The 22860-nt window shown below is 34.5% G+C and overlaps 5 protein-coding genes across 10 annotated transcripts; 1 reads left to right on the top strand and 4 right to left on the bottom strand.

Moving 5' to 3' along the window:
• Nucleotides 1-329: 329 nt before the first annotated feature.
• LOC101216660 (vicilin-like seed storage protein At2g18540) lies at nt 330-3160 on the bottom strand. Its single transcript, XM_011660188.2, has 5 exons — nt 2564-3160; nt 2291-2466; nt 2112-2192; nt 1647-1967; nt 330-1570 (listed from the first exon to the last, which is right to left on the bottom strand). Exons 1-5 carry the CDS (start codon nt 2874-2876, stop codon nt 449-451), a joined length of 2013 nt encoding a protein of 670 aa, XP_011658490.2. The 5' UTR covers nt 2877-3160; the 3' UTR covers nt 330-448.
• Nucleotides 3161-5457: 2297 nt separating this feature from the next.
• On the top strand, nt 5458-9445 carry LOC101217367 (HVA22-like protein k). 2 transcript variants are annotated; one of them, XM_004143454.3, is made up of 8 exons: nt 5459-5634; nt 6119-6177; nt 6425-6522; nt 7280-7331; nt 7726-7789; nt 8312-8407; nt 8917-8989; nt 9076-9445. In XM_004143454.3, the coding sequence occupies exons 1-8, from the start codon at nt 5602-5604 to the stop codon at nt 9198-9200; spliced, it is 600 nt and encodes a 199-aa protein (XP_004143502.1). In that variant the 5' UTR covers nt 5459-5601; the 3' UTR covers nt 9201-9445. The 2 variants fall into 2 exon arrangements, with proteins under 2 accessions (XP_011658002.1, XP_004143502.1); XM_011659700.2 differs by lacking the exon at nt 8917-8989 and having other exon boundaries at nt 5458-5634.
• LOC101217128 (G-box-binding factor 1) lies at nt 9410-13659 on the bottom strand. Of its 5 annotated transcripts, XM_031887372.1 has the most exons (13): nt 13300-13659; nt 12223-12363; nt 12094-12141; nt 11861-11950; nt 11661-11750; nt 11295-11467; nt 11155-11212; nt 11009-11057; nt 10906-10929; nt 10703-10803; nt 10423-10500; nt 9802-9927; nt 9410-9699 (listed from the first exon to the last, which is right to left on the bottom strand). In XM_031887372.1, exons 2-13 carry the CDS (start codon nt 12280-12282, stop codon nt 9598-9600), a joined length of 999 nt encoding a protein of 332 aa, XP_031743232.1. In that variant the 5' UTR covers nt 12283-12363; nt 13300-13659; the 3' UTR covers nt 9410-9597. The 5 variants fall into 5 exon arrangements, with proteins under 5 accessions (XP_031743232.1, XP_031743231.1, XP_011658003.1 ...); XM_031887371.1 differs by having other exon boundaries at nt 10703-10929; nt 12223-12291; nt 13300-13658; XM_011659701.2 differs by having other exon boundaries at nt 10703-10929; nt 13300-13657.
• Nucleotides 13660-15547: 1888 nt separating this feature from the next.
• Nucleotides 15548-19055, bottom strand: LOC101216416 (serine/threonine-protein kinase STY13). Its single transcript, XM_004143531.3, has 6 exons — nt 18682-19055; nt 18195-18327; nt 17327-17522; nt 16880-17001; nt 16632-16787; nt 15548-16070 (listed from the first exon to the last, which is right to left on the bottom strand). The coding sequence occupies exons 1-6, from the start codon at nt 18879-18881 to the stop codon at nt 15753-15755; spliced, it is 1125 nt and encodes a 374-aa protein (XP_004143579.1). The 5' UTR covers nt 18882-19055; the 3' UTR covers nt 15548-15752.
• Nucleotides 19056-20717: 1662 nt separating this feature from the next.
• On the bottom strand, nt 20718-22421 carry LOC101216890 (homeobox-leucine zipper protein ATHB-40). The gene is made up of 3 exons (XM_004143452.3): nt 22125-22421; nt 21724-22049; nt 20718-21159 (listed from the first exon to the last, which is right to left on the bottom strand). The coding sequence occupies exons 1-3, from the start codon at nt 22222-22224 to the stop codon at nt 20911-20913; spliced, it is 675 nt and encodes a 224-aa protein (XP_004143500.1). The 5' UTR covers nt 22225-22421; the 3' UTR covers nt 20718-20910.
• Nucleotides 22422-22860: the final 439 nt, after the last annotated feature.

The raw sequence follows: 22860 nt of genomic DNA, 5'->3' as shown, positions 1-22860 counted from the left end.
ATCCTCATTAAAAAAGTTGTTTACTGTTACCCCCACACACAACTAACAACCCTAAACCATTCATATTTGTGCCAATTAAATTTAATTACTTACACACAAAATTCATACAAATGTTTGCATATTAAATTTCATCTTTAAAAGTTTGATTTAACTACTGAAAATTTTGATGTAATTTCATAAAAATATCGAGACCTTGCTTGAACAACTACTTTAATCATGAAATTTGAAATTCCAAATCCAATTACATAAAAAAAAAAAAAGGGGCTAAAGAAATTAAAAAATCTTAAAAGGTAAACAAAGAGCCTCACGTGGTTGATGAAGATCTTTCATTACACGACAAAACTTGAAAACTTGAACAGTTTTTAACACAAAATGTGACATCTTTTTGTTGCATCTCTTAGTTATTCATTAGGATAGGGACATTGAGAGTGTTTCTCTAGTTTAGTTGTTAAGTCCATTGTTCCAAAATTCTTAGTACTGCGAGTGGCAGCTGCGGCTCCTCTCCTCCACCTTCTTCTTCCTCTTCCTCCCACCGTCTTCTTTGTCTTTCCTCCCCCTCTCTCCGCCTCTTCCCTCTCTCTCTTTGATGTTCTTCCTCTCTTTTCCTAGCTTCCTCCTCCTCTCTCTCTGCCTCCCTCTCTTCTTCTTCTTCCTCTTCTTCTTCTCTCCTCCTCTGTTCCTCCTCTCCTCTCTCTTTCTCTCTCTCTCTCTCCTCTTCCTCTCTTTTTCTCTCTTCCTCTTCTCTCCTCCTCCTCTCTTCCTCTTCTCTCCTCCTCTCTTCCTCTTTCTGTGCTTCCTCTTCTTCTCTCTCCCTCTCTTCCTCTTCTTCTTCTTCTTCCCGTTTCCTCTCTTCCTCTTCCTCTCTCTTTCTCCGTTCCTCTTCTTCCCTTTTTCTCTCTTCTTCTTCTTCCCGTTTCTTCTCTTCCTCTTCCTCTCTCTTCCTCTCTTCCTCTTCTTCCCGTTTCTTCTCTTCCTCTTCCTCTCTCTTCCTCCGTTCTTCTTCTTCCCGTTTCCTCTCTTCCTCTTCCTCTCTCTTCCTACGTTCCTCTTCTTCCCTTTTTCTCTCTTCTTCTTCCTCTCTCTTCCTACGTTCCTCCTCTTCTCTCTTTCTCTCTTCTTCCTCCTCCCTCTCTCTCTCAGCTTCCTCTTCCATTTTCCTTACTTCCTCTTCAGCACATGAAGTACATTCCAAAACAATCGACTCAACTCTAGCTTTCAACAACCGATCAATCGTTGTCACATTCACATCAAACGACCATGCCAATACTTCCCTGTCCACAATTTTCAAAACAGAGCTGCTCCCAGCAAAGAACTGCGGCATGTTATGTCCATTCGTTGTGCTAAATCCCACAAATACAAACGTTCCGTTGTTGAATGACATTTGCGCCATTGGATGGAACCTTGGCACTACAAATACATCCCCTTTCTCTACCACAAAACTCCAATTCTTGCATTTTGAACTGTTCGCCGAGGTGCTCGAACACCCTACACGAATCACCCCCGGCTCATCCGATGTCACAATCCCAATCTCCCACGCCCTCGGATTCCAATGCGGACCCATCATTGAACCCTGCAAATGCAAATGAATTCTGTTGTTTGTTTGTTCACTCTGTTTTTTCATTAATCAGTGACATTTAATTACTGACCGCTGTAAGGTTGACTACGAGGAAGCCGATGTTGGAGCCTTTCAATTGATGGGAGTTTTTCTTGGTTACAGTCAAACTCCATCCATTGCAATTCTCAAAATCAGGGTCTACTTCATAAACGTTGTATATGCCTTTCTTCTTCTTCTTCTTGTTGAATTCTATCGCACTTGCGTCTCCTCCTAGGAAAGATTTCAATAACCGAGCCTCAAATTCCCATGGTGACGACGACTTTGCCTTTATGCTCGGAGTTGGCGCAGCAGCGTGGACGATAAGCGGCGGCCTCTTAGCGTTCATTATTTCCTCTATTACTTCATCAGGGGCCTTTTTACAGATTATCACAACCGTTCAGAAAATGATCCAAAAAGGAAACAAAATAATTGAATTGACAAGTTGTAATATGGAAATTTTGACAATTTGACAGTTATAAACTAATTAGGGAGTGAGTTGGATTGGCCAAATTCATACCATGAAAGCTTTACGAAGAACTTCTTTGCCGAAGCCCCGAACCAGATCAGTGACGCGGGAGTATGCTCCAATGGAAGGATTCTTCAAAGACATGCATCAAATTCATTCTCACCGTCAGATATTCAAACCAATTTACAAACATTCAGTGATTTAATGATATAAATTTTGATTAAACGTACGAATGAATCTTCATCTGTGCTGGAAAACAGAGCATAAATTCGAAGCTTTTCACGTTCGGTCTCTAAGCTACTCTGCAAGTAAAAAATGGAACCTGGATGAAGCCTATAAAGATCTCCCCGCCGTAAATCCACCTCCTTCAAATCATTGTCATCAAACCAATTCAATCTCCCACTTCCTAAAACAACCAAAAATAAATAAAAAATCTCGTCATACAACATTTCATATTTCGTTCTGTTTTTCTAATTTTTCGACAAACAGAGCATATACCATACCAGTGTGGACATAGAACACCATATCAGAATGAAGAAGAACAGGGAGAAACAGTGAATTGGGTTCCAATGTGATGAACTGGAGATGGTAACGTCCAAATCGAGTGCCATCGTCGAAATCAACGGCGGAGATCTCACCGTACTCTGTTTTAAGAATTGGGATTCTTTCATTGGCTCTCTTCACCACAGGAGTGTCTCCTTCCCACCACCCGTCATCGGCATATGCAGGAAGAGAGAGGAAAAGGAAGAAGATGGGGATAAGAATTGAAGGTGAAAACGACGATCCTGAAACTGAAACTGCTGAGTGTTTCTTCATCGTTGGGAAGGGAGTGTGAGGTGAAGCATTGAATGAATGGGAAAAGTTCGATAATTTTATAACAGAGGAGAGTTGGAGGATAAAGGGAGTGAGGCTACGTGGCGCTTGAAATAGACACGTGCCATGAAAAATGAACACGTGGATGCTGACTGAGTCCAAGCTGTTGGGGTTCTTGAGATTTCTATATTAAGGAGGTTGGAGTATAGCAAAATAAATGTATATTATTTGGAAGAGTATTTCTTCATATTTCCAAAGTTTTGAAGGTTATTTTTTCAATCAATTCATCCAAGGATATTATTCCTAAACATCACTCCAAAAGTTGAAGTATTTTTTAAACTCTACAAAGTTTGCAAGTGTTTTAACCCAAAGTACAAAATTTATAAATAGCTGTAAATAAATATAATATGGGATTACTCTACATCATCTACTACCACATTTACTTTCGAGGTCTTTTGGTCTATGGATTTGGAATTATGAAGTTTGCCGTTTGAAGCTAAAAAAATCCATGTTTGTCCATTTGGAATAAATTTTTTGAAATTAATGGGTTTGGAATATGTTTTTTTTAATTATTGAATATCATCTTTTTTAGAAAAATTTTCACTTCAACATCTTATCAATAATTTTAACCGTCGACTCTAAATCGTCATGACCATTGATTATCAGTTGTTTTGATCGTTAGTGATATCAATTGCGTGTGGCCTATAACTTTGGACATTATTGTCGTGGGGTGAACATCTTGATCAACAACAACCAATCGTTATCGTTAATTATCGATCTCATGGCTATTAATAATCGATTGTAATGATGCTCAATGATCAATAACCATAACCCTTGACCACTAATTGCTATGATGGTCAACGACGACCAACCAATCATCTTAAATTTGGTGTCCGTTGATCATCTTTACCATTGATCAACAAGTATCTTCACTAAGGTTTCCTACACTCTTCCTCGTGATATTGAATAGTAAACACTATTCAAGACTATGTATTACATTTTTTTTTAATTTAATCTAGAAAATTCATCAACCTAACTCCAAACACCAACACCTTCGTCGGTTGACCACTAGGTGTGATTTCTGACAATCTCGGTCAACAAACTTCCAAACACCATTTTTGCTACTGTTGCAAATCTTGAAAAGTTAATAAAAATAAAATCTTGAAAACTTGTTTTATCGGAGTCATTCCACATACGCCACAATAATATTTTTTAAAATACACATTTTTTTCATTATTTTATTTTATTTTATTTTGGAGTTTTTTTTATAACTATTATTATTATATCATTTTTTAATTATATTTTTTATATTCTTTATTTAAAATTAATGTTTCCTTCATTTAAAATACATATGATTTTGAACGTGCATCGAACGTCCCCTGAAAAGGATTATAATATTGGATGTTGCAAGTTTTGTATTTACACGTTCACATTATATTTCTTTAGAAAACCCTCGTAATCATATGTATATACATATCTTTATTGTGTGCTTTAACAATTTTATACTGATTTGTTTTTATCAGTAATTTTCATTTTCTTCTTAGTCGTAAGAATACTATATTTGTTTTAGGTTATTTTAAAAAAATATATAAAATAAGAACTATTTTAAAAAACTAAAAAAGGTATAGACCAAAAATATTCCGTAATTAGCACAATAAAAAAAAGAGTGAATAAAAATTTTAAAGTTGTTATTTTAAAAAATAGCAAAACTGTTTTGCTTTTTAAAAAAAATAGCAAAACGAAAACAAACCATAAATAATAATTTACAAAAACTCAAACACTTACGGTTGAGGAACAAAAACCTTCCATTGGAAGAACAAAACCCTTTCTTTCTCTTATGAGAAATTTTAGCAATTTTTTTTTTAAATATCGTTTAATTAATAAAATGTAGATAAAATTTGAAAAATTTTATCTAAAACACACCATATTTGGAGGGAAGATCAAAATTTAAAAATAAGTTAAGATCCAAAACTAATTTAGTTTTTAAATTAAAAATTCAAATTTAAAAAATAAATTAAAATCTAATACGTAAATTAATTTTAATTTCCAAATGATAAGATTAATAATTTGATAATTAAGAATATATAGATTCATTTTCAAATCACGTGTGAATTAAATGCATCTTCATTCTTTAATAATTAACCTATAAATTTAACCAATCTAAACTATATTTTTATTTAATGGTTATTTGATAAGATTTAAATCTTTTTACTAATTTAAAGATTATCCTAATCTTTTTTATATCTGTTATTGAATCAAATAAAAATAAATAAAAGAAAAATGGGAAGGAAAATTAACAATTTTTACTAATTTTGAGTTAGTTTTAATTATTTTGATAGATAAGCAAAAGAAATATTGATTTTAAAAGATAAAATTGGGTTGAAATTGAAACACTTTTCATATTTGGTATTGAATCAAATAAGAGTTGAGATAAATATTTATTTGAAAAAGATAAAAGATTGTTATATTTTAAAATGAAAGAACTAAATGAAAAATGCATAAAAGATAAATTCTATTTTTCCTCATTAAAAAAAGAGGGATAATTTTATTTTTCGTTTCTATATTAAGGAACTGCGAAGCGCCTATCAATTTTTAACGTTTTTCAACTGATCGGCATCCATTAACTTTTTACTTGAACCCCAACTTTTTTTCTTTGGATTTTGGAATCGTAGAATTTCTCATTCTTGTTGACGAACATTTAAGCACCCATTTTGCTTCCAATCGATTAATGGCTTTTCTCGGTTCCGTAATCACCAACGAGGTGCGATTTCAATTCCCTAATTCGATCTTCATTTTCTATTACCTCTGTCTGTTTAATCTTCTTCCACAATTTGTCTTTTGATTGTTCTCAATTTTAGGAAAACCGTTTCACGAATTTCATTAACGTCTTTTAGATTAAGGGAGTGTGCAGTTAGTGATTGGATGGAAGAGGTGTCCGTATGTTTCACTTTTACCGATCTCCTATGCGGATTTCATTTTATTAGGATGAGTATTTTTTGGCAAGGAGGAAAATCACTTGAACTTCATTGCAGGAAGCTATGTGTTTTAGTGGGTAGGGTTGTGGGGGGATTAACCGTCTCTTCATTAGCGTCTGTTGAGCTAAGGTTAGGGATGGGAGTTTGAATGATTTGTTGCAATTTTTAGAAGGTTATGGTGAATACTCAAATGTAGGATTAATAGTTCTTTGCTCACTCAATTTACCTGAGATTGTGGGAAAGATATGATATTTGGTATCTTTGGTGCAGGTTGGATTGCAGCTGCTCCTGTATCCTCTTAATTCCAATGCTGTTGTTCGTACGGCATGGTATTAGAAACTCCTTTTAACACTTGGTCTTATTTGTCTTAACGCTTTTCTTACTTGCGCTTGTTCAACTTATTCTTCATTGGTCAGCATTATTGTCTTAAGAAATATAATTGTAAGAGATGCAAGTCTGAAATTTGGATGAGGAGAGTGGTTTCAATTGAACTACTTTTATAATGTTAGCTGTATCTATGGTATGAGTCACTTGACCCTTATCTACTGGTTTTTCATTGTCTTTTGGCTTGTTTAGCTGCTCTATAGGGATCGTCTTACCTGTGTATTCCACCTTCAAGGCAATCGAGAAGAAAGATCAGAATGATCAACAGAAGTGGCTTATTTATTGGGCAGGTTGGAAAAGTATTTTTTCAGTTTTCTCCTTCGATGATCTTCATTCTTTAGCTTCTTAAAAAAATGTCTTTTTAACTTTTTCGATTTTAAATTTCAAACAATGGATTGTTTTTCATGTCAAGACCAATTGACAACAAAAGGAGTAGCACATCTATCTTTGCTAGGAGTGTTGGTTTCCTTGGTTTTTCAAACATTGAATTCTCATCTCAATGGTGTTATGGAGAAATATGCAAGCTCCGTTATTTATTTTGAACTTTTCCAGTTAGTTCTCCTCTTGGAGTTGTAGGGTTGTAGTTTCCATTGGGGCACGAGAAAAAAGTAAAAGGACAAAATTTTGTGAGTTAGTTGTCCATGGATTTAGATACTTGAATTGTTGCACTAATTCTGGAATGCAGGGAGAGATTGCAGACTAATCTTTTTACATCTATTCATAGTTGACAAATGTATGACTTGTAACTAATTTAGTCTGGCTTGTTCATACTTGTTGTATTTCACGGACGTGGTAGATCGTAAAATCTTTTTGTTTTCTTTTTACTTTTTATTCTACTAATAATTTGTAATGTTATATGAGTACTAAGCATATGCCTCTATTTTCTGTCTAATGTCCCAGCACTTAACATTATGGGGTGGAATAAGGATGTGGATTTAGATACTTGAATTGTTGCACTAATTCTGTTACCTTTCAAGAAATTATGCTGTATATAACCTTCGTCTGATATCAAAGGCACTAATCTTTTCTGTATTTACATTAATAAAGCCTATGGATCTTTAAGCCTTGTTGAAGCGTACTCGGACAAATTTCTTTCATGGTATCATTCTTCAACACTTATACATTTTATTTTATTATTATTTTTTCTTTTTCCCCTTTTTCCCCCATCAAATGAATGGTGTAGTCTGTCAAGTTCGGGCCTTGTTGATGAGTGAGCTCCTTAAATATGAATTTTTTTTGTACTTGTGAGTTGCTAGCTTAAATTGAAATTATGTTAACCTCAAACACGTTTCTTCTTTTAAACCATAAATGATGGGCAATAACTATAGTTATTAGAAAGATTGAAGTGTATTTTTGTACTTTATAAGTTGTAAGCTTTGTTAGATTGCCATTATATCTTTTTATAGTCTAGAACTTGATATGAAGTACTGGTAGCAGGCATATCCATGCTGATACTGATCGTGCAGTATTTTTTATCTGCTGTGCTATTGCAGGGTTCCAGTGTACTATCATCTGAAGTTTGCGTTTCTTGTTTGGCTCCAGCTACCGGCAACTAGTGTAAGTATTATTGGTTTCTTAATTTCTAGATCTGACTATCCCTAGGAAACGAAAGTCTGATTTAATCACAAACCACACAGTTACAATTAGAAAAGATGGGGGGAAGGGATGTAATTATATAGTATATTTCAGGAACATCTAAACCAAAATACACCTTTTGAACGACTCCTAGCCATAACATTTAAACAAATAAGCCGAAAAATTGAGAAGAACTTCGAGCACTTGAGAATACTCGAGAATACTCCCGCTAATATTTGCATTTAATGCACACCTATTTAGGACGAGGCAACTGTGGGGTTTTGCGACCTAGCTGTATTTATGTTATTTAGGACAACAGTTCAAGTGGATTGTGGATTTTCTCAAGCACTTCCCCTTCCCAAACTGCCTAGAGCGAGCTTTTGTTGTTGACGATATTACCAATGAACACCTTAAATATATCAACGTTTATGATTATTATCATGCTCTATTATTTTTTTATCCTATTTTTAACACTGTCGATTCATCTTGCCTTTTATTTTCCAGGGGGCAAAAAAACTATACATGAACTACCTGCGTCCTTTTCTCCTGAAGCATCAAGGAAAAGTGGATTGGATTTTAGGGTATGCTTCGGATGAAATGGTAAGTCTTCCATCTTATAGTCTCTCACGAATCTCTTTCATCCTCACAGAAAATATTTTTGTTCTTCATGACCTTAATCTCTTTCATCCTCGCAGAAAATATTTTTGTTCTTCGTGAGCTTAATCTCTTTCATCCTCACAGAAAATATTTTTGTTCTTCGTGAGCTTAATCCCTTTCATCCTCACAGAAAATATTTTTGTTCTTCGTGAGCTTAATCTCTTTCATCCTCGCAGAAAATATTTTTGTTCTTCGTGAGCTTAATCCCTTTCATCCTCACAGAAAATATTTTTGTTCTTCGTGAGCTTAATCCCTTTCATCCTCACAGAAAATATTTTTGTTCTTCGTGAGCTTAATCCCTTTCATCCTCACAGAAAATATTTTTGTTCTTCGTGAGCTTAAACCATCCAACCTATTATAAAGAATTTCAAGATTTGTATTCACTGTCTCCTCTGTTCACAATTTAAATGCTACAGCAGGAGATTTAAAAGGTCGTCGCCTTTTACCTGCAGGTGAAAACCATTAGCAGACACCAAACAGAGATTCAGTATTTTAGAACAATTGTTATGAAAATATTGAGATCCGGTAATCAATGTCGGGTTAATATTGCTATTTGTTTAGTTTACCAATACATTATTTAACCTTCGTCTTTTCTCGAACCACTGGAACAGACGAACGATCATCAAGGCTTGGATCAGCCAGGCCAAACGAGGCCGGAAGAAGCCTACAAATTGAGGATAGAAACCTACAAATTGAGGATCGAAACTCATACACAGACTCCGACATAGATGATTGACTTATTATTGCCCACAATTTCTATTCGCCAATGTAATTAATCACAATATCTCAACCCTATTTCCTTAGGTAGGTAGGTTAGCTCTGCTCGTAAAGGTTGAGTCAGGCTCATAGCATATTAACCTTTTTTTCTCAGTAGATAGATTAAGTTCAAGCAATTTCAAGTATTTGTAATCAATCCCTACGTATTGTCCATATTCTACGGTGCAGTGAAACCACAAAGTGAGAAATTTTTTCTTTTTATAATGTTACAGTTGTTGAAACAGGGTCAAGCGTATATCTAGTCAGAAAAATAAATTTCTATATTCCTACAACAAGATCATAAATTTAAGTTAATATGGTCTTTCTCTTCCCCAGTCCAGAGTCCATCGCTTTTGAATGTTGTGGAATTGATGTTCTTAATCTTTGCCTTCGCCGCCTCGAGATTGAGCAGGTGGTGCAGCGTTTCCTTTTTCGAAGTTAGCTAATGCCTCTGGCCCACAAAATCGTGTCAATTCTTCCTGTTTCAAAAAATTAAAGGGTTCAATCACTCTCTCTCTCTCTATCAGGAGAGGATTAGATGGTGTTAATGACAAGGCATAAATGGAAGGAGAGTATTTGACCTTGATGGAACTATTCTCTGATGTTAGCTTTTCACATTCCTCGGAGAGCCTTTGTAACTCGTCCCTGAGAGTACGGTTTTCGTTGTTCAATGTCTGCACTCTCGCTTGTAGTTCTTCACACTCCGCCTGTCATTAAAAACAGCATTCAAACCCATTGATTCAAACCTTTTGTTCTCACTATATTATGATTTGCATGGATATCTCTGACAAACTTAAAGATTTTCTCAAAAATATTTTATTTCCACTGCTACGAGTCCTGAATAATCCTTCTACTGAGAATTTGACATGTCGTTCAATTATGTATTATATTATTTAATTTGACTTCACACTGGTTCTGTTATGACATTCAAAGAATAGAATACAGAAATAGGACGGAGAAGGAGAACCATATAAGTAGAAATTTTCCGTGTGTCATAAGAAAGTGAAACATCGAGAATTTACAAACTCCAACTTTTCCACATTTTTGTGATCTAAATAATTGCATTTCGCATGGCTGACTTCCCACTACTTGTAAATACTCTAACTTTTCCATGAATGTTAGTGGAAAAAATGAGTCAATAAATCATGCTCAGTATGGTAACAAGATTGGAAGTGAAAGTTAACATACGTGAGAATGCATACCTGCTTGCGTAATCTTGATCTCCTGGCAGACTCTCGGTTAGACTGCTTCCTCTTCTGTCTTTTTAGCTCCCGTTCGTCCTACCAATGAATGGATACAGTAAAATAATGACGAATTAAGAGTATAAAATAATAAATGAACTGCTATGGGCGGTATGTCTGTCAACATGTCAAACAAGGTTTAACAAAATAAATAAATCCATTCCCCCTATAGTTAAGGACTTAAAAAGAATATCAATAGGAAAAAGAAGTTGAGAGATTATTTCAGGGATGTAGCTCATACTTGAACCCATTGTTCAGGCATCATACCATCACGACCAACCATCGGTACAGTAACAATAGCTGATGAGACAGCATTTCCTCTCACTTTTCCAGCCCCTGAACCTGCATTGGTGGTATTCCACAAATCCATTCCCATGTTCAGATTAGTTCCAGGAATGTTGGCGATGGGTTTCCCAGTCACTGAAGATTTAGCATTTGGTCCACCTGTGTTGTTTTGTGCATTGGCTCCTGAAAATTGCAGATCAATTACAGCATTGATAGCAGCATATATGAGCAGTGTAACTTAAATTAAAGTTGAAAACCATACCATCTGCCAGCATCTGGTTGAAGCTTCCTTTCTTGTTGGCAGCAAATTCCTGAAAAGAAATGGTGGGAATACTATCACTAGTATGACGCTGTCGTTGTAGTTGCAGTACAGATGATTGAAAGATCATTAAGAAAAAAGGCCCGTACCTGTTGGTTACCATTCTCATCACTGCCCTCTGATGAGCCCTCGGTACCACTTTCAGCACTGTGAAAACCAGAAATTCTTAATCAGATAAGGTCAATTTAAAAATAAAATACAACCTGCACCAAGCCTCAAGTTAAAACACCTTTGAGAAGCACCATCATTTCCAGAACTTGAAGCCACCTTTCCACTCTCCCCAGTCCTACCGCCACCTGAAGCAGTATTTCCTGACATGCCCTTGGATTTTTTTGAGACCCTTTCTTTTCCATCAGGGGATTTCCCTTCATATTCAGCATTGATTGGTACAGAGCCAGGAGTCTACAAAAAAAAAAAAAAAGTATATCAAGATCCAACTTGATCCTTCTATTCTAGTTTAATGATTATGTGGGTATTTAAGAAGGAATGATCAGGCAAAGAGCAAATGATATTAAGACAAACCATAAAGAAAAAAAGATCCACTGATTTGAATATAAATAAAATCCACTAGTCCATCACGTAAAATGGTGATTACCACAGTGATATTGGGATGGGCATAAACTCCCCCAGGAGGATATATAGCTGGATAAGGTACTGGAGTCCCATAAGGTGACATCAGAGGATGCTGAAAAATGTTAACATAAAATTAAGAAAATAGCAACACTATTGTCCTGTCCACTCTGGAAAATATCGAACTCCATAAAATTTTGTGGGATAATAGAAAATTATAATTACCTGACCTCCCCAGAGGTAAGGGTGCGGAGTTGGAGAAGCAACAGTAGATGCAAAGAAGGGAGGTGGAGTAGCACCAGCACCATAATAAGCCTACAGTTACAGAAGAGGCTACACTTTGAGCCAGCAGTATTCATCCACACCATAGTTACTATTCTAAGTGTTTGAATTATACTATTCTAGGTGTTTAATGAATTCAAACAGCAATTAGTATGAAATCAAAAAACCATATAGACCTGCACTGAGCTTGACCAATCAGGATATGAAGGTGTTGGAGCTATTTCCTGTGCGTAATAAATAAAAAAATATCAACATATGAACAACTTGGGAATGAAAACAGGCAAAAGGAAGGAAGGTTATATCACCTGGGATGAAGAGGGAGGTTTGGAAGTTTTAGAAGGCGTGCCCTCTTCCCCTGTCCCCATCAACCAAAGCTGAAACCAAACCACTATAATTCAACAATTATCAAGTAGCAGTCCCGTGTCCTGATGATTTCTATGACCAACCTGATAATCAGTTACAAACTACAATGAATGAGAGACGCACTCCGAGTTGTTAATTTAGGAAACAACAGAATAATTTCATTCCGTAAGTACGTCATGCAATAACAAATTCGTAGTTGGACTGGAACACAACCAATCAACAAAGTCAATAAGATGCAATAGGATGAAGATCATTCTACAACGCGAGAGTGAAAATAGACAACATCTATTTAGATTGCAGCAAATCGAATCATAATATTAGACACCAGATTTCTAAATAAGGATCTACTTCCTGGAATTAGTGAGCATTCCAATAGTTTCACTCACCCCTGTAGACGCCTTATCATCAATAAATTTCTCTAATCATAGAAATTAATGCCATTCTGTCTCAGGCCTCAATTCTTCCAAATCCCTAATCGTAGGTTCCAGGACAAACGCCGAAAAATAATGCGATCGATCATATTTCTACATATGTAATTTACATCCCAAATCGGAAATCTAAAATATAATACCTACACCTACCTATAAGAACACAGCTTCCAATCTACAGCAATCCCAAAACATATGGGTAAAATCATTCGAGCAAAACAAAAAATTTCCTTAAAAGTAAAAAAGGTAATAAAATTCCAGCGGCGGACTCCATAAATCGTCGAATTAAACCCTGATGGCCACATATCAAGGGGGAAATTGAAGTCGTCATCAAGTAAAGAAGGGATTAGTGAAACGAAAAACAATTGGATTGGTAAGAAAAAGAAGTTGAAATGAGTCCAGAAACCACAAGACGGCCGAGATAATTTCGCATCCCAAGAACAATCAAGTTCAATTCGAATATAAAAGACAAGTAGATAAGAAGACATTAGCAAACGAAACAAAAAATTAAAACCAAATAGGACCAAATGTTCCAATACACTACGTGTCTGTGTAGGAAGAAATTATAACTCTAGAGAGAGAGAGAGAGACCTGCTTCCATGGCGCAAGAAGGTTTGAGATGAATGATGTGGAAGTCCAGGTGGAAGGCGTGTCTGTATGTAGGTAGTTGACTGGAAGATCAACGGTTGAGAATTGCGGATTCTGGACCTCTCGAAATCCAAATCCAATATCTGCGGCTGAGAAAGGAAACCACGAGCTTCACAAAAACCAATTAAGTGTGTGTGTGAAGGCGAGTGTGGCGGTTGTGAGCCGGCAGCGGAGGCGGGAAGGGTAGGGATGCAGAGTACGGCGGAAGAAGAGGGTGGCGCCAGCAGTGGAACCGCCTCTGCCAACGAAGAAGGCTGCGCGTGGTAAAACGGAGTGATAGGGATCGGGTGTGACGGCGTCGTTATAGGATAACCTGGGTTAAGTTTAATCGACGGCTTCGGGTTAGGGGTTAGGGTTTTCTCCAATTGACACGTGCGAAAAAGATCCTTCCAGCTGTCCACGTTTTACTGGATCGGATTTGTGACGAAGCCAAACTTCGGTGACTCATCATGACAGCTAATGGATAACCTTAATTTATTTCTCATCTATTTCATATTTTTAAAAGTATTTATTCGTAATAATAAAAGAGACATTTAGAGGTTAAAATTTAATTGCAGAAATGATTTAAAACATATGGAAATTAGTTTAAATTAGGACAATGGAATAATGCTTTTAAAATAGATTAATACAAATAACTATGCAAAAGGTAGGAATATTTTGAAGACCAATGAGAAAAGCAAAGCTTACTTGAAATTTACAAATAAGGGCTAGAAAAGTCAAACCGTATATCTGTGATTTTATTTGTTTTCTCTTTTTATTTTTTAAGCATTGGATATTTATTATATTATCAAAACAAGGAAATGAAACCACAAATATGTAATAAATAAATTGTGGTGTACTATTAGAATATAAATACTGTTTTCACCAGCAGGCAGCAGCCATCAAATCTGCTTAATGCTAAAGCTTATCATAAGAGTCGTTTTAAATTGTGTATTGCTTTTTGTATATATAATAAAAAAAAAGAGTACTATTGACTATTGAGAGATGGCTAATAAATAGATACAAAATTGATTTAACATAACAGGCGTGGCCAAATATATCTTTTAATGCTTAAACGCTCTTAATCACAATATTTATTTACATTCCAAATTCAACTATTTTTATGTCGGTGTTTATACACATTAAATTCAAATAATTTTGCTTACAAAAAATACTACGGTAAGAACTTTCTTAAATGGTTTGGCTATAAATTTTTCTTATTACAATTTAGGTTTAAAATATTGAAAAAAATTAAAAAAAAATAACAAAAATATTTACAAATATAACCCAATGTCATCTTTTTACCTATAATAAAATTTTGTTATATTTCTAAATATTTTGGTTCTAACTATAAAATTTTATCAATTTAGATGGGTAAAGAAATTTCATTAAGTTCTTTAATTTTTCCTTAGAAAAATAGAGCGATATAACTATATCAAAATCAATTCATGTATTATTAAACATTTTTTAATATAATTTGGAGGGAGAGATTTAAACTTACGATTTCTGTTCATGTGTACTTACATGTATCGTATTAGTGGTGCATTATAAAAAATCATTTGAATTTCTCCATCATGTTTACAAAATTTGATTAGGCAAAAATTAAATAAAAATGTCTATGCTGATATGAAATATGAAGTCGTTGTGTAATATTTGAAGAATCTAACGCAGTGTCATGAAATATTAGAAAAATGGCCACTATCTCTTATGATAATACGTTAATTAACTATTTCGATCATAAATATACTAATAATTGGACTATTTTATCTGTAAAGTGTTGTATAATTATCACGTTAGCGACCTAAATTCTAGTAGTTTTGCTTTCGTGTTTATCAATTATCAGCGATTAAAATGATAATTTATTAAAAGTGCTTACTATATGATCTATATAAAATAAATTAACTATTAAGTGTGACTTTCCACATATGTGATAAATATTTTTTTTTCTTGGAAAGCCACGTTTTTGATTTGTTATATATATATATACACAATCACTACTTTATATTTAGTTTAGTTTTACAATGTTCTGTTTTTTTTCCTACTAACATGGACGATAGAAAGTAAGATAATCTCATAGTGGAACAGACATGTTTGATGATCCAACTAAATGCTAGCAATTTTACTCTAACGTAAAAATCAGTAAAACAAAGAACAACTCAACAAACTCAGCTATTAATTTGCAAAATAAGCAAAAGCACATACTCAAAGACTATTTCAAAAGAAAGCAAAAAAAAGCCTCATGTTGATCAAAAGCTGCTATATTATCTTTCTCCCTGTTCTTCGTTTGTCTATCCTTTATCTACAGTGTGTCTTACAAAACTGAATCTGTGTAACAACCCACTTCCTATGAACCTGTAGTTACAAAAGACATCATGAAACCTAGCCAACCATTTACATCTATTTGCCAAATATGTCAGTTAATCAGACAAGCAGGAGTTGTGGCAACATTTGAAGCAGAATGAAGAGTTTCTATATCTTCCAGCCTTTGGCTCTCTCTTTCTCTGAGAAAACGATGTGTTTGATCTACACTTGACCTTCTCCTCCTCCTCCTTCTCCTCTGTTTTGTCATCCATGTTAGGAAGTGAAGATTCTTTTAAGACAAATGATTGAAGAAGATTACTAAGATAATCTGTGACTTCTGTAAATTCTGGACGGCTATTGGGATCCTCAGCCCAACATGACTGCAATAGAGGAGCCATATCTTCTGGGATTTCTTCAAGACATGGTCTTATGTTCTGAACGAAGAAATTGTAGATAATCAATGTCATCGGAGAATTTAGCTCAATTGATAAACAACAGAGAAAATGTTTTGCTTTTAGTTAGATTTGGAAAAAGGAATCTATGATGAATAATAGGCTTTATACATGATTCCCCACCCATGTCCTAGTTCATAATTGTGCTGTTTTCTCAAACTTAATCTTCAACTTTGCCGGAATGATGTTTTTTTGTGTGTTATAAAAAATATCAAACGGGTCATTTGGAGGCAATGCGTGGAGTAGTTTGAGGAGGCGTTTAATCATATAGTCTTAGTGTAAGGAGTTAATAAGAGTCATAGAATTGGTGTTCGAAAGTCTAAGGCCCACAGTTGTTTAAGGAGCCAAACAAGTAAACTCCACTTTACCCAATCCAACTCCTCTCCTAAACACCTCTAAGTATGTCTAAGTATTTATTTCCAAAACTTTCTTGCATATAACTTCTAGTTGATCATACATTGCAGAAGAATTGCATAACTGAACATACTTTTATGTAGTATATCAGCCACATTAGAAGATAAATGTCAAATGTCAAAATCAAACCTTGGCTACGGCATATGCAACCATTATGTCATTTCTGCCTTTGAATGGAGTCTTGTTGGTCAGCAATTCCCAAAGAATTATTGAGAAGCTGTAGACATCTGCCTTATGATCGTAGCATTTCTTACATCCAACAGGCAATGGATCTATGCTAAATAACTGACGAGAAAATAGATACATTAACAAATCATTTAACACTAGTGATAAACTTTCATCAAACCATAAAAAATAAAATAAAATAAAAAGGTTACCTCAGGGGCCATCCAACGGTAAGTACCAGCCTCAGTAGTCATTTCACCAGATATTTCCTCTCTAGCCAACCCAAAGTTTGCCAGTTTAATCCGTTGCTTGTCTTCTGTCAGCAGTAGATTGCCTGAGTAAACAAGAAGACTGTTTACAAAAACTTATGATGTTTATATCTCCAAGTCCAATCGCAAGGACTCGAAGATCTCTGGAAATAGAATCAACAACACAGTTCAAGTCCCTTCAGTTGAAATCTTAACTTCAAGAATTTTTTGTTATGTCTTAAGAGCTGGCTTTGGAGCAAGCATGTTGCTCGAAAAACTGGTGGGGACGAGCACTATGATTATAATGCAAGGATTAGGACCAAACTACTAGGTTATTTAAAGAAAAAAGGCTTATGGGGACTATGAACAGGAAGATGAGAGAGTTAATGAAGATAAGAAAAAACACAGTACTTGGCTTTAAATCGCGATAAATGATGCCATTTGAATGCAGGTATGTCATTACTCGTGATAGATCTAGAGCAAGACTTAAGGAAAACTTCGAATCTGGGGTCTCTGGCCGGATGCTCCATAAGTACTTCTGGAGTGTTCCACCTCTCATAAGCTCAGTGATTATCATCAATGTTGGCTCTATGGAAGCACCAATGAACTGTTTTAAGTAGAATATGATATCAACAACTCAAGGAATGAATGGACATTTATGGTTTGAATGCTTGCCTATCATAGTAATCAGAAAAAGATAAGAACTACAACTTCTATGTGCAAACTCCAGCTAGTTAACGAGCTTTTGTGTTTACGAAGTAGAGCCATATTTAAATGAAAAGGGGGGAACAAAAATTCTCTATATCGATGACCTCAATTTAAATGAATATTATCACATCACAAAAAGCTCAATTTAAATGTATATTCACTAATTAACATAGACTTGTAACCATCATCTCCAATTTTAGACACGTAACTTGGTTCCATTTACATACGTCTGTTCGTATCTATTAATGGAGAGTCAAAAGCCTCTTGTTTAAGTTTTCCTTGCTTAATTAAACTCTAATATATTACATAAGAATGTTATATTCAAGCAAGAAGCTAGTGCACGCTCAACAAGGAAAGATTGAGATTGGCCTAGAAATTCATAAACAGACTATTTTTTTTCACTATCTAGCCTATTCCCCAAAAGCAATACATTGATGAGACTCAATTTACAAAATCAAAGACTACAAGACACAGTTGCATTACAATTTGTTATCGCTATCTTGAATCGTTATAAGTATTAAATAGTAAGCAAGCTACAGTGAATTATATACTTTTTAGCAAAAGGAATCACCTTAATAATGTTCTCATGATTCAGTCTAGCTAGCAACGTAACCTCCCTCTGAAATCTCTCCTTCTTTTCAGGACTTATAGCTGATGCTCTAATTGGCTGTATAATCTTCACGGCGACAGGCTGATAATCATACCTATGCAATATATATATAAAAAAAAAGCGTCTTATCTAACTTGCATTGGCCCCATTGCATTGCATTACGAACAAAACAAAACCACAACATTTCGAATAGTCATAGAATAAACAGATACTAACACATTTCATCCATGGCAAGAAGCAATAAGTGTATCTCGTTCTTACTTGCAGACAAACCCAAACAATTAAAAAAAATCGAAAATTTTTCCCACGCATGAATTACACCCAATAACAAATCAAAACTCAGTCGGATTTAGAATAGAAGACCGAAAATGAAATCATATGGCACAATGTGAGAAACCCAACATGAAAAATGAAAAACCCAGATGAGTAAAAGAGATAAAGAACCCACAATCCTTCATAGACAATGGAGCATGAACCTTCCCCAATAACTTCACCAATCTTCAAACAATGAGGGTCAATGAGCAAAGTAGGTTCGATGCTGAAGACGAAGTCAGAACCCGAATCATCAGAATCATCGTCTCCAATGAACGGAATGAAAGCAGTGGTAATTGTTCTGAAGGAGTGTTGTTCATCGGAATGGTCCGACATTGTTGGAGCAGCCCCGTTTCACTGTTGTTTGAGTCTATTGCATTGGGAAATGAAAGGAAATAAAAAAATCAAGAGCATGAAACACGAAAAGTAGAAATAAAACAAAAGAGTAAGAAACCCCATAATCACAATTAATCAGGGTTTAATAGAATACCATTCATTTTTCAAAAAAAAAAAAAAAAAAAAACTATGGAGGAGGCAAAGCCAAAAGAGAGGGAAAAAACGAAACCCAAAAATCTGAGACGTACATTCTTGTGAAACCAATAAATTTTGGAATTAATCAAATGATTAAAACTTTTTTTGCTGTTGCTTTTGTTTGCTTGTGATTAATTAGGTTGCGACGGCGCTGCATTCATCGAATTGTTCAGATGTTGCCACGTTTCAAATGATTCGAACCTCCGGTGGTGATTGGTGCACTCACGTGGTGTCCAAAAGAAAAAGATGTAGGAGAGTGTGGCTACGTTTGGTAATAATGAAATTTTCTTGACGTTTCTTCTTGGAGGAGTCCGTACAGTGGGCCCTACGTAATCGAGGAGTGGGAGACACGACTTGTCGTTCCTAATTATAAACGTGACCATTTATATTTATTTTCAAGATTGCAAAGTTCAACTAATCGGGAAGAAATTATAAGTGTATGTAAATTTCCTTTCACCCCCACAAAATCTTTCAAACTGATGAACCAAGTGAAGAGAAAATATGATTTTGACACAAATGTATGTGATCAAAAATTGACTTGATATACCATTAAAAGAAAGAAAGGTGGCCAATTTGGAGTGTAATTACTTAGTTAGCATAGACAGGATGTTTGGTTAAGAGAGATCGGAAGTCGAATCCCTCTCCATCATGTTGTAATAGAAGCAGAAGAAAGAAAATTTGAGATAGTATTGATATTTGGCATTTTTCTCACAATGGGGTTTCATAAAACAATACGGTTATTTTGACATTGTTGTAAGATTTGCTTATTTTGGCATTGACAATATTGTTGTGGGCTGCACTTTATCCTATTCATCACCCACTAATTTGTTTTGGATTTATGCTCTATTGGATCACCATTGGTTACAATAATAAATATACACATATTCAATTAATTACTTTTATTTCATTTTTGTGTACCTCTATACATATATATATTTTTTTTCTTTCATAAACTAAAATCACATTTCTATCTAATCTATGGTATAGCTGATGGGCCAATGTTGAAGGCCCATCAACAGGGTATCACTGAGCTAAAACTCATGACAGGCCCAATGCCCAATAGCTAGCATTGAGATGTGGACATCTCTCAATACTCTTCCACTTACCAATTTTTTACAATTGAATGTTTTTTATCACTTGTTTTTTTAAATAGAATTTGTTCAAAACTTATGAACTATACTTTTAAGGTGAAACATGTGGATTTGATTTTTTAATTTCCAAAAGTGTAATAACTTTAGTTCTCCAATCAAATATATGAAATCTGTGTTTAATAGATCATCTATGTATGTACAATTTTAACAAAGTAAAATAAAACAATAAATCCCAAGTTCAAAATTTCTACATAGTAGAATAGTTGTTTTTTATTTACATAGAGAAAGTAAAAGAATGTTTTTACGCTTCTAATTTAACCTGTTTTTAACTTGTGGGAGAGGAAAACATATTAAAAGAAATTAGAAAAATATATATTGTTACAAGAAAATAGTTATTGGTTAAAAAAAAAAGTTTTTTGAGCATAAGTTTGAGATAATTTTTTTAAATTTTGTGTATTTTGGGTTTTTTACTGAGAAAATAAAAGGCACATGTATGAGAAAAGAAAAAGGTTAAAAAAGGACCCCAACATAGTGAGACTAAAAAGAGACATATAATTAATAACACAATTAATTATATATATTAATTAATTCCAAGTTCTGAAAAATAACACTAGTTAGAGAGAGGGAGAGAGAGAAATGTACATATTAAGCTAGAGATGATCTAATATAATCTATGAGGGTTCTATATCCACAAACTAAAATTAAAAGAGAGTGATTAATTAGATATAATAAATATAATTAATCTACATAAAATTAAGATTAAGCGCCCAGTTCAATCCTTGATTGTAATTGTTGTCTTGCATGCAATAGAATACATCTTCATATTCTTCAAAAAAAAGCTCCCCCAAAGGAACTACTGCTGCTTCCTCAACTGCTTCCATCGTCACTGAAGAGCTTGGACTATTGCTTGAATTATTTCTCACCTCACTTCCTTCTACCATTTTTCGTATCTCATTCTTTGCTTCTTTCAACTGCTCTTTCACTTTCATCAACTAAATCAAACCAAACAAAACAATTAATTAGATTTAAACAAATTATTATAAGAACTGTTATAGAGTTATAAATAGATATATATATTAAGATGGTGTACGGATCATTGTCTAAAGAGAGAAGAGAGAGGTTGTTATCCCATTTATATTTGCCTCAGATGGCAGTAAGCTGTACGTTAATGGAAAAAAAAGAAAAAGAAAAAGAAAAGTTTCTGAGTTTTTTTAGGGAAGAAATTGATTTTTTTATATTATTTATTATTTTACAAATTCCAAACCCTATAAGGTGGCATCATATTCTTCGAGCCAAGAGCTCATGCACGTTCTTCTTTTTTATTCCTTTCAAATTTTTATTTTAAAAAATAAAAAAACATTGTTATTTTGTTTACCAAATTTCGTTCATTTCTTACTAGATAAGCAAATCAAAATCCAGTTTTATTTTTAGTACTACAAAATTAACGATAAGGTCAAACAAATTATAACTCTCTGACCGTACGTAATTTTTGGAGAAAAAATCATTAATATGCCAAATTAAAAGAAAGAAAAAGAAAAATTTATAATAAAACTGACCTCAGATTCAAGATGGGATTTTTGTAGAACAACAGAATCATGAGCTTTTTTAAGAGTGGAATATTCCTCTTCCAGCTTCTTGTTCTTCCACCGTGCACGGCGGTTCTGAAACCAAACCGCCACCTGCCGTGGATCAAGTCCCAATTCAGAAGCCAACCGATCTTTCCTCTCCGATTCCAATTTATGTTCATTCCCAAAATTCATCTCCAAAAGCTTCACTTGCTCTGAACTCAGCTTCCTCTTCTTCAACCCCGCCGCCCCGCCTCCCTCCTTCGCTTTGCTCCTCCTCCTCCGTCGCTTCGTCGGCTTACTTCCCTCTCCCGTACCTAAAAACATAAATTTGAAAATTAAAAATAAAGTATACTTCGAGATGAAATTTTGTAAGAAAATTAATTATTTACCTTGTTGGGGTAACACTTGTTGGGTGTAAACTTCAGGGTTGTAGAGATGGGAAACGAGTAATGAGTTGTCGGCGTCCGGTCGGAGATTCACGGCGGCCATTGTCACCGGCGGTGGATTTTTTTCGTTATTTGTTTGATTGTTTATGAGTTTTGGTATGTGGATAGGTTTGAGAGAAGTTTGGGGGGATGGTTTACACGGGAATTGCGTTGCAACTTATTTATAGAGGGAATAAAATGAAATATATTCGGAATTTCGGAATATGGGAAGAATTTATTTTACTACTTTAGCAGAAGTGCCTCCAATTTTTTGTATAATCACATTTGTGCCCGCTTTTATCCTTTGTGAGGCCTGTTAGTGTCTTCCCAATTAATTATTTCATTTTTTCACTTGGAAATGGAATCCCTTTTTGGAGTTTTCAGTAATCAATTTTATTTTACTTTAAAATAAAACATATATATAAATTTATATCTATATATATATTAAATATTAAAGAAGTGAGGCACATCAGGACACGTGATTCGCTCTCATAACACCTATGTTTACATTAGGGATGGATTCATTTTTACATAAAATAATTGGGTGGAGATGGTTTTTTCTAATCCATGTTTAATTTTACATACAGCTATATCTATATATGAAAAAAAAAAAGAAATGTTATTGTCTATAACTATCTGTAAACAAAATTTGAAATGTTTTTTTCTTTTTTTTTTTTATAAAATAGCTAGCCTCGTAAGT

This window comes from Cucumis sativus, chromosome 6 (genome assembly GCF_000004075.3).
Source record: "Cucumis sativus cultivar 9930 chromosome 6, Cucumber_9930_V3, whole genome shotgun sequence".
NCBI lineage: Eukaryota > Viridiplantae > Streptophyta > Magnoliopsida > Cucurbitales > Cucurbitaceae > Cucumis > Cucumis sativus.
This window is presented reverse-complemented; position numbering and strand designations above follow the sequence as displayed.

Bases quoted from the DNA above. Each gene is read 5' to 3' on its own strand.
- LOC101217367 (XM_004143454.3), top strand. From the start codon at position 5,602: ATGGCTTTTCTCGGTTCCGTAATCACCAACGAG. The intron at 6,178-6,424 runs GTATTAGAAACT...TGGCTTGTTTAG, and splicing joins GCTGTTGTTCGTACGGCATG to CTGCTCTATAGGGATCGTCT. The intron at 7,790-8,311 runs GTAAGTATTATT...TTTATTTTCCAG, and splicing joins TCCAGCTACCGGCAACTAGT to GGGGCAAAAAAACTATACAT.
- LOC101216416 (XM_004143531.3), bottom strand. From the start codon at position 18,881: ATGTCGGACCATTCCGATGAACAACACTCCTTCAGAACAATTACCACT. The intron at 18,328-18,681 runs GTGGGTTCTTTA...TATATTGCATAG, and splicing joins TCCATTGTCTATGAAGGATT to GTATGATTATCAGCCTGTCG. The intron at 17,002-17,326 runs GTACTGTGTTTT...TTGTTTACTCAG, and splicing joins TTATCGCGATTTAAAGCCAA to GCAATCTACTGCTGACAGAA.
- LOC101216890 (XM_004143452.3), bottom strand. From the start codon at position 22,224: ATGGCCGCCGTGAATCTCCGACCGGACGCCGACAACTCATTACTCGTT. The intron at 22,050-22,124 runs GTAAATAATTAA...TTATGTTTTTAG, and splicing joins ACAAGTGTTACCCCAACAAG to GTACGGGAGAGGGAAGTAAG. The intron at 21,160-21,723 runs GTCAGTTTTATT...GGTTTGATTTAG, and splicing joins AATCCCATCTTGAATCTGAG to TTGATGAAAGTGAAAGAGCA.
- LOC101217128 (XM_031887371.1), bottom strand. From the start codon at position 12,282: ATGGGGACAGGGGAAGAGGGCACGCCTTCTAAAACTTCCAAACCTCCC. The intron at 11,951-12,093 runs GTCTATATGGTT...CTGTAACTGTAG, and splicing joins ATTGGTCAAGCTCAGTGCAG to GCTTATTATGGTGCTGGTGC. The intron at 11,213-11,294 runs GTGTTTTAACTT...TGGTTTTCACAG, and splicing joins AATGATGGTGCTTCTCAAAG to TGCTGAAAGTGGTACCGAGG.
- LOC101216660 (XM_011660188.2), bottom strand. From the start codon at position 2,876: ATGAAGAAACACTCAGCAGTTTCAGTTTCAGGATCGTCGTTTTCACCT. The intron at 2,467-2,563 runs GTATGGTATATG...TGGTTGTTTTAG, and splicing joins GGTGTTCTATGTCCACACTG to GAAGTGGGAGATTGAATTGG. The intron at 2,193-2,290 runs GTACGTTTAATC...ATGTCTTTGAAG, and splicing joins GCACAGATGAAGATTCATTC to AATCCTTCCATTGGAGCATA.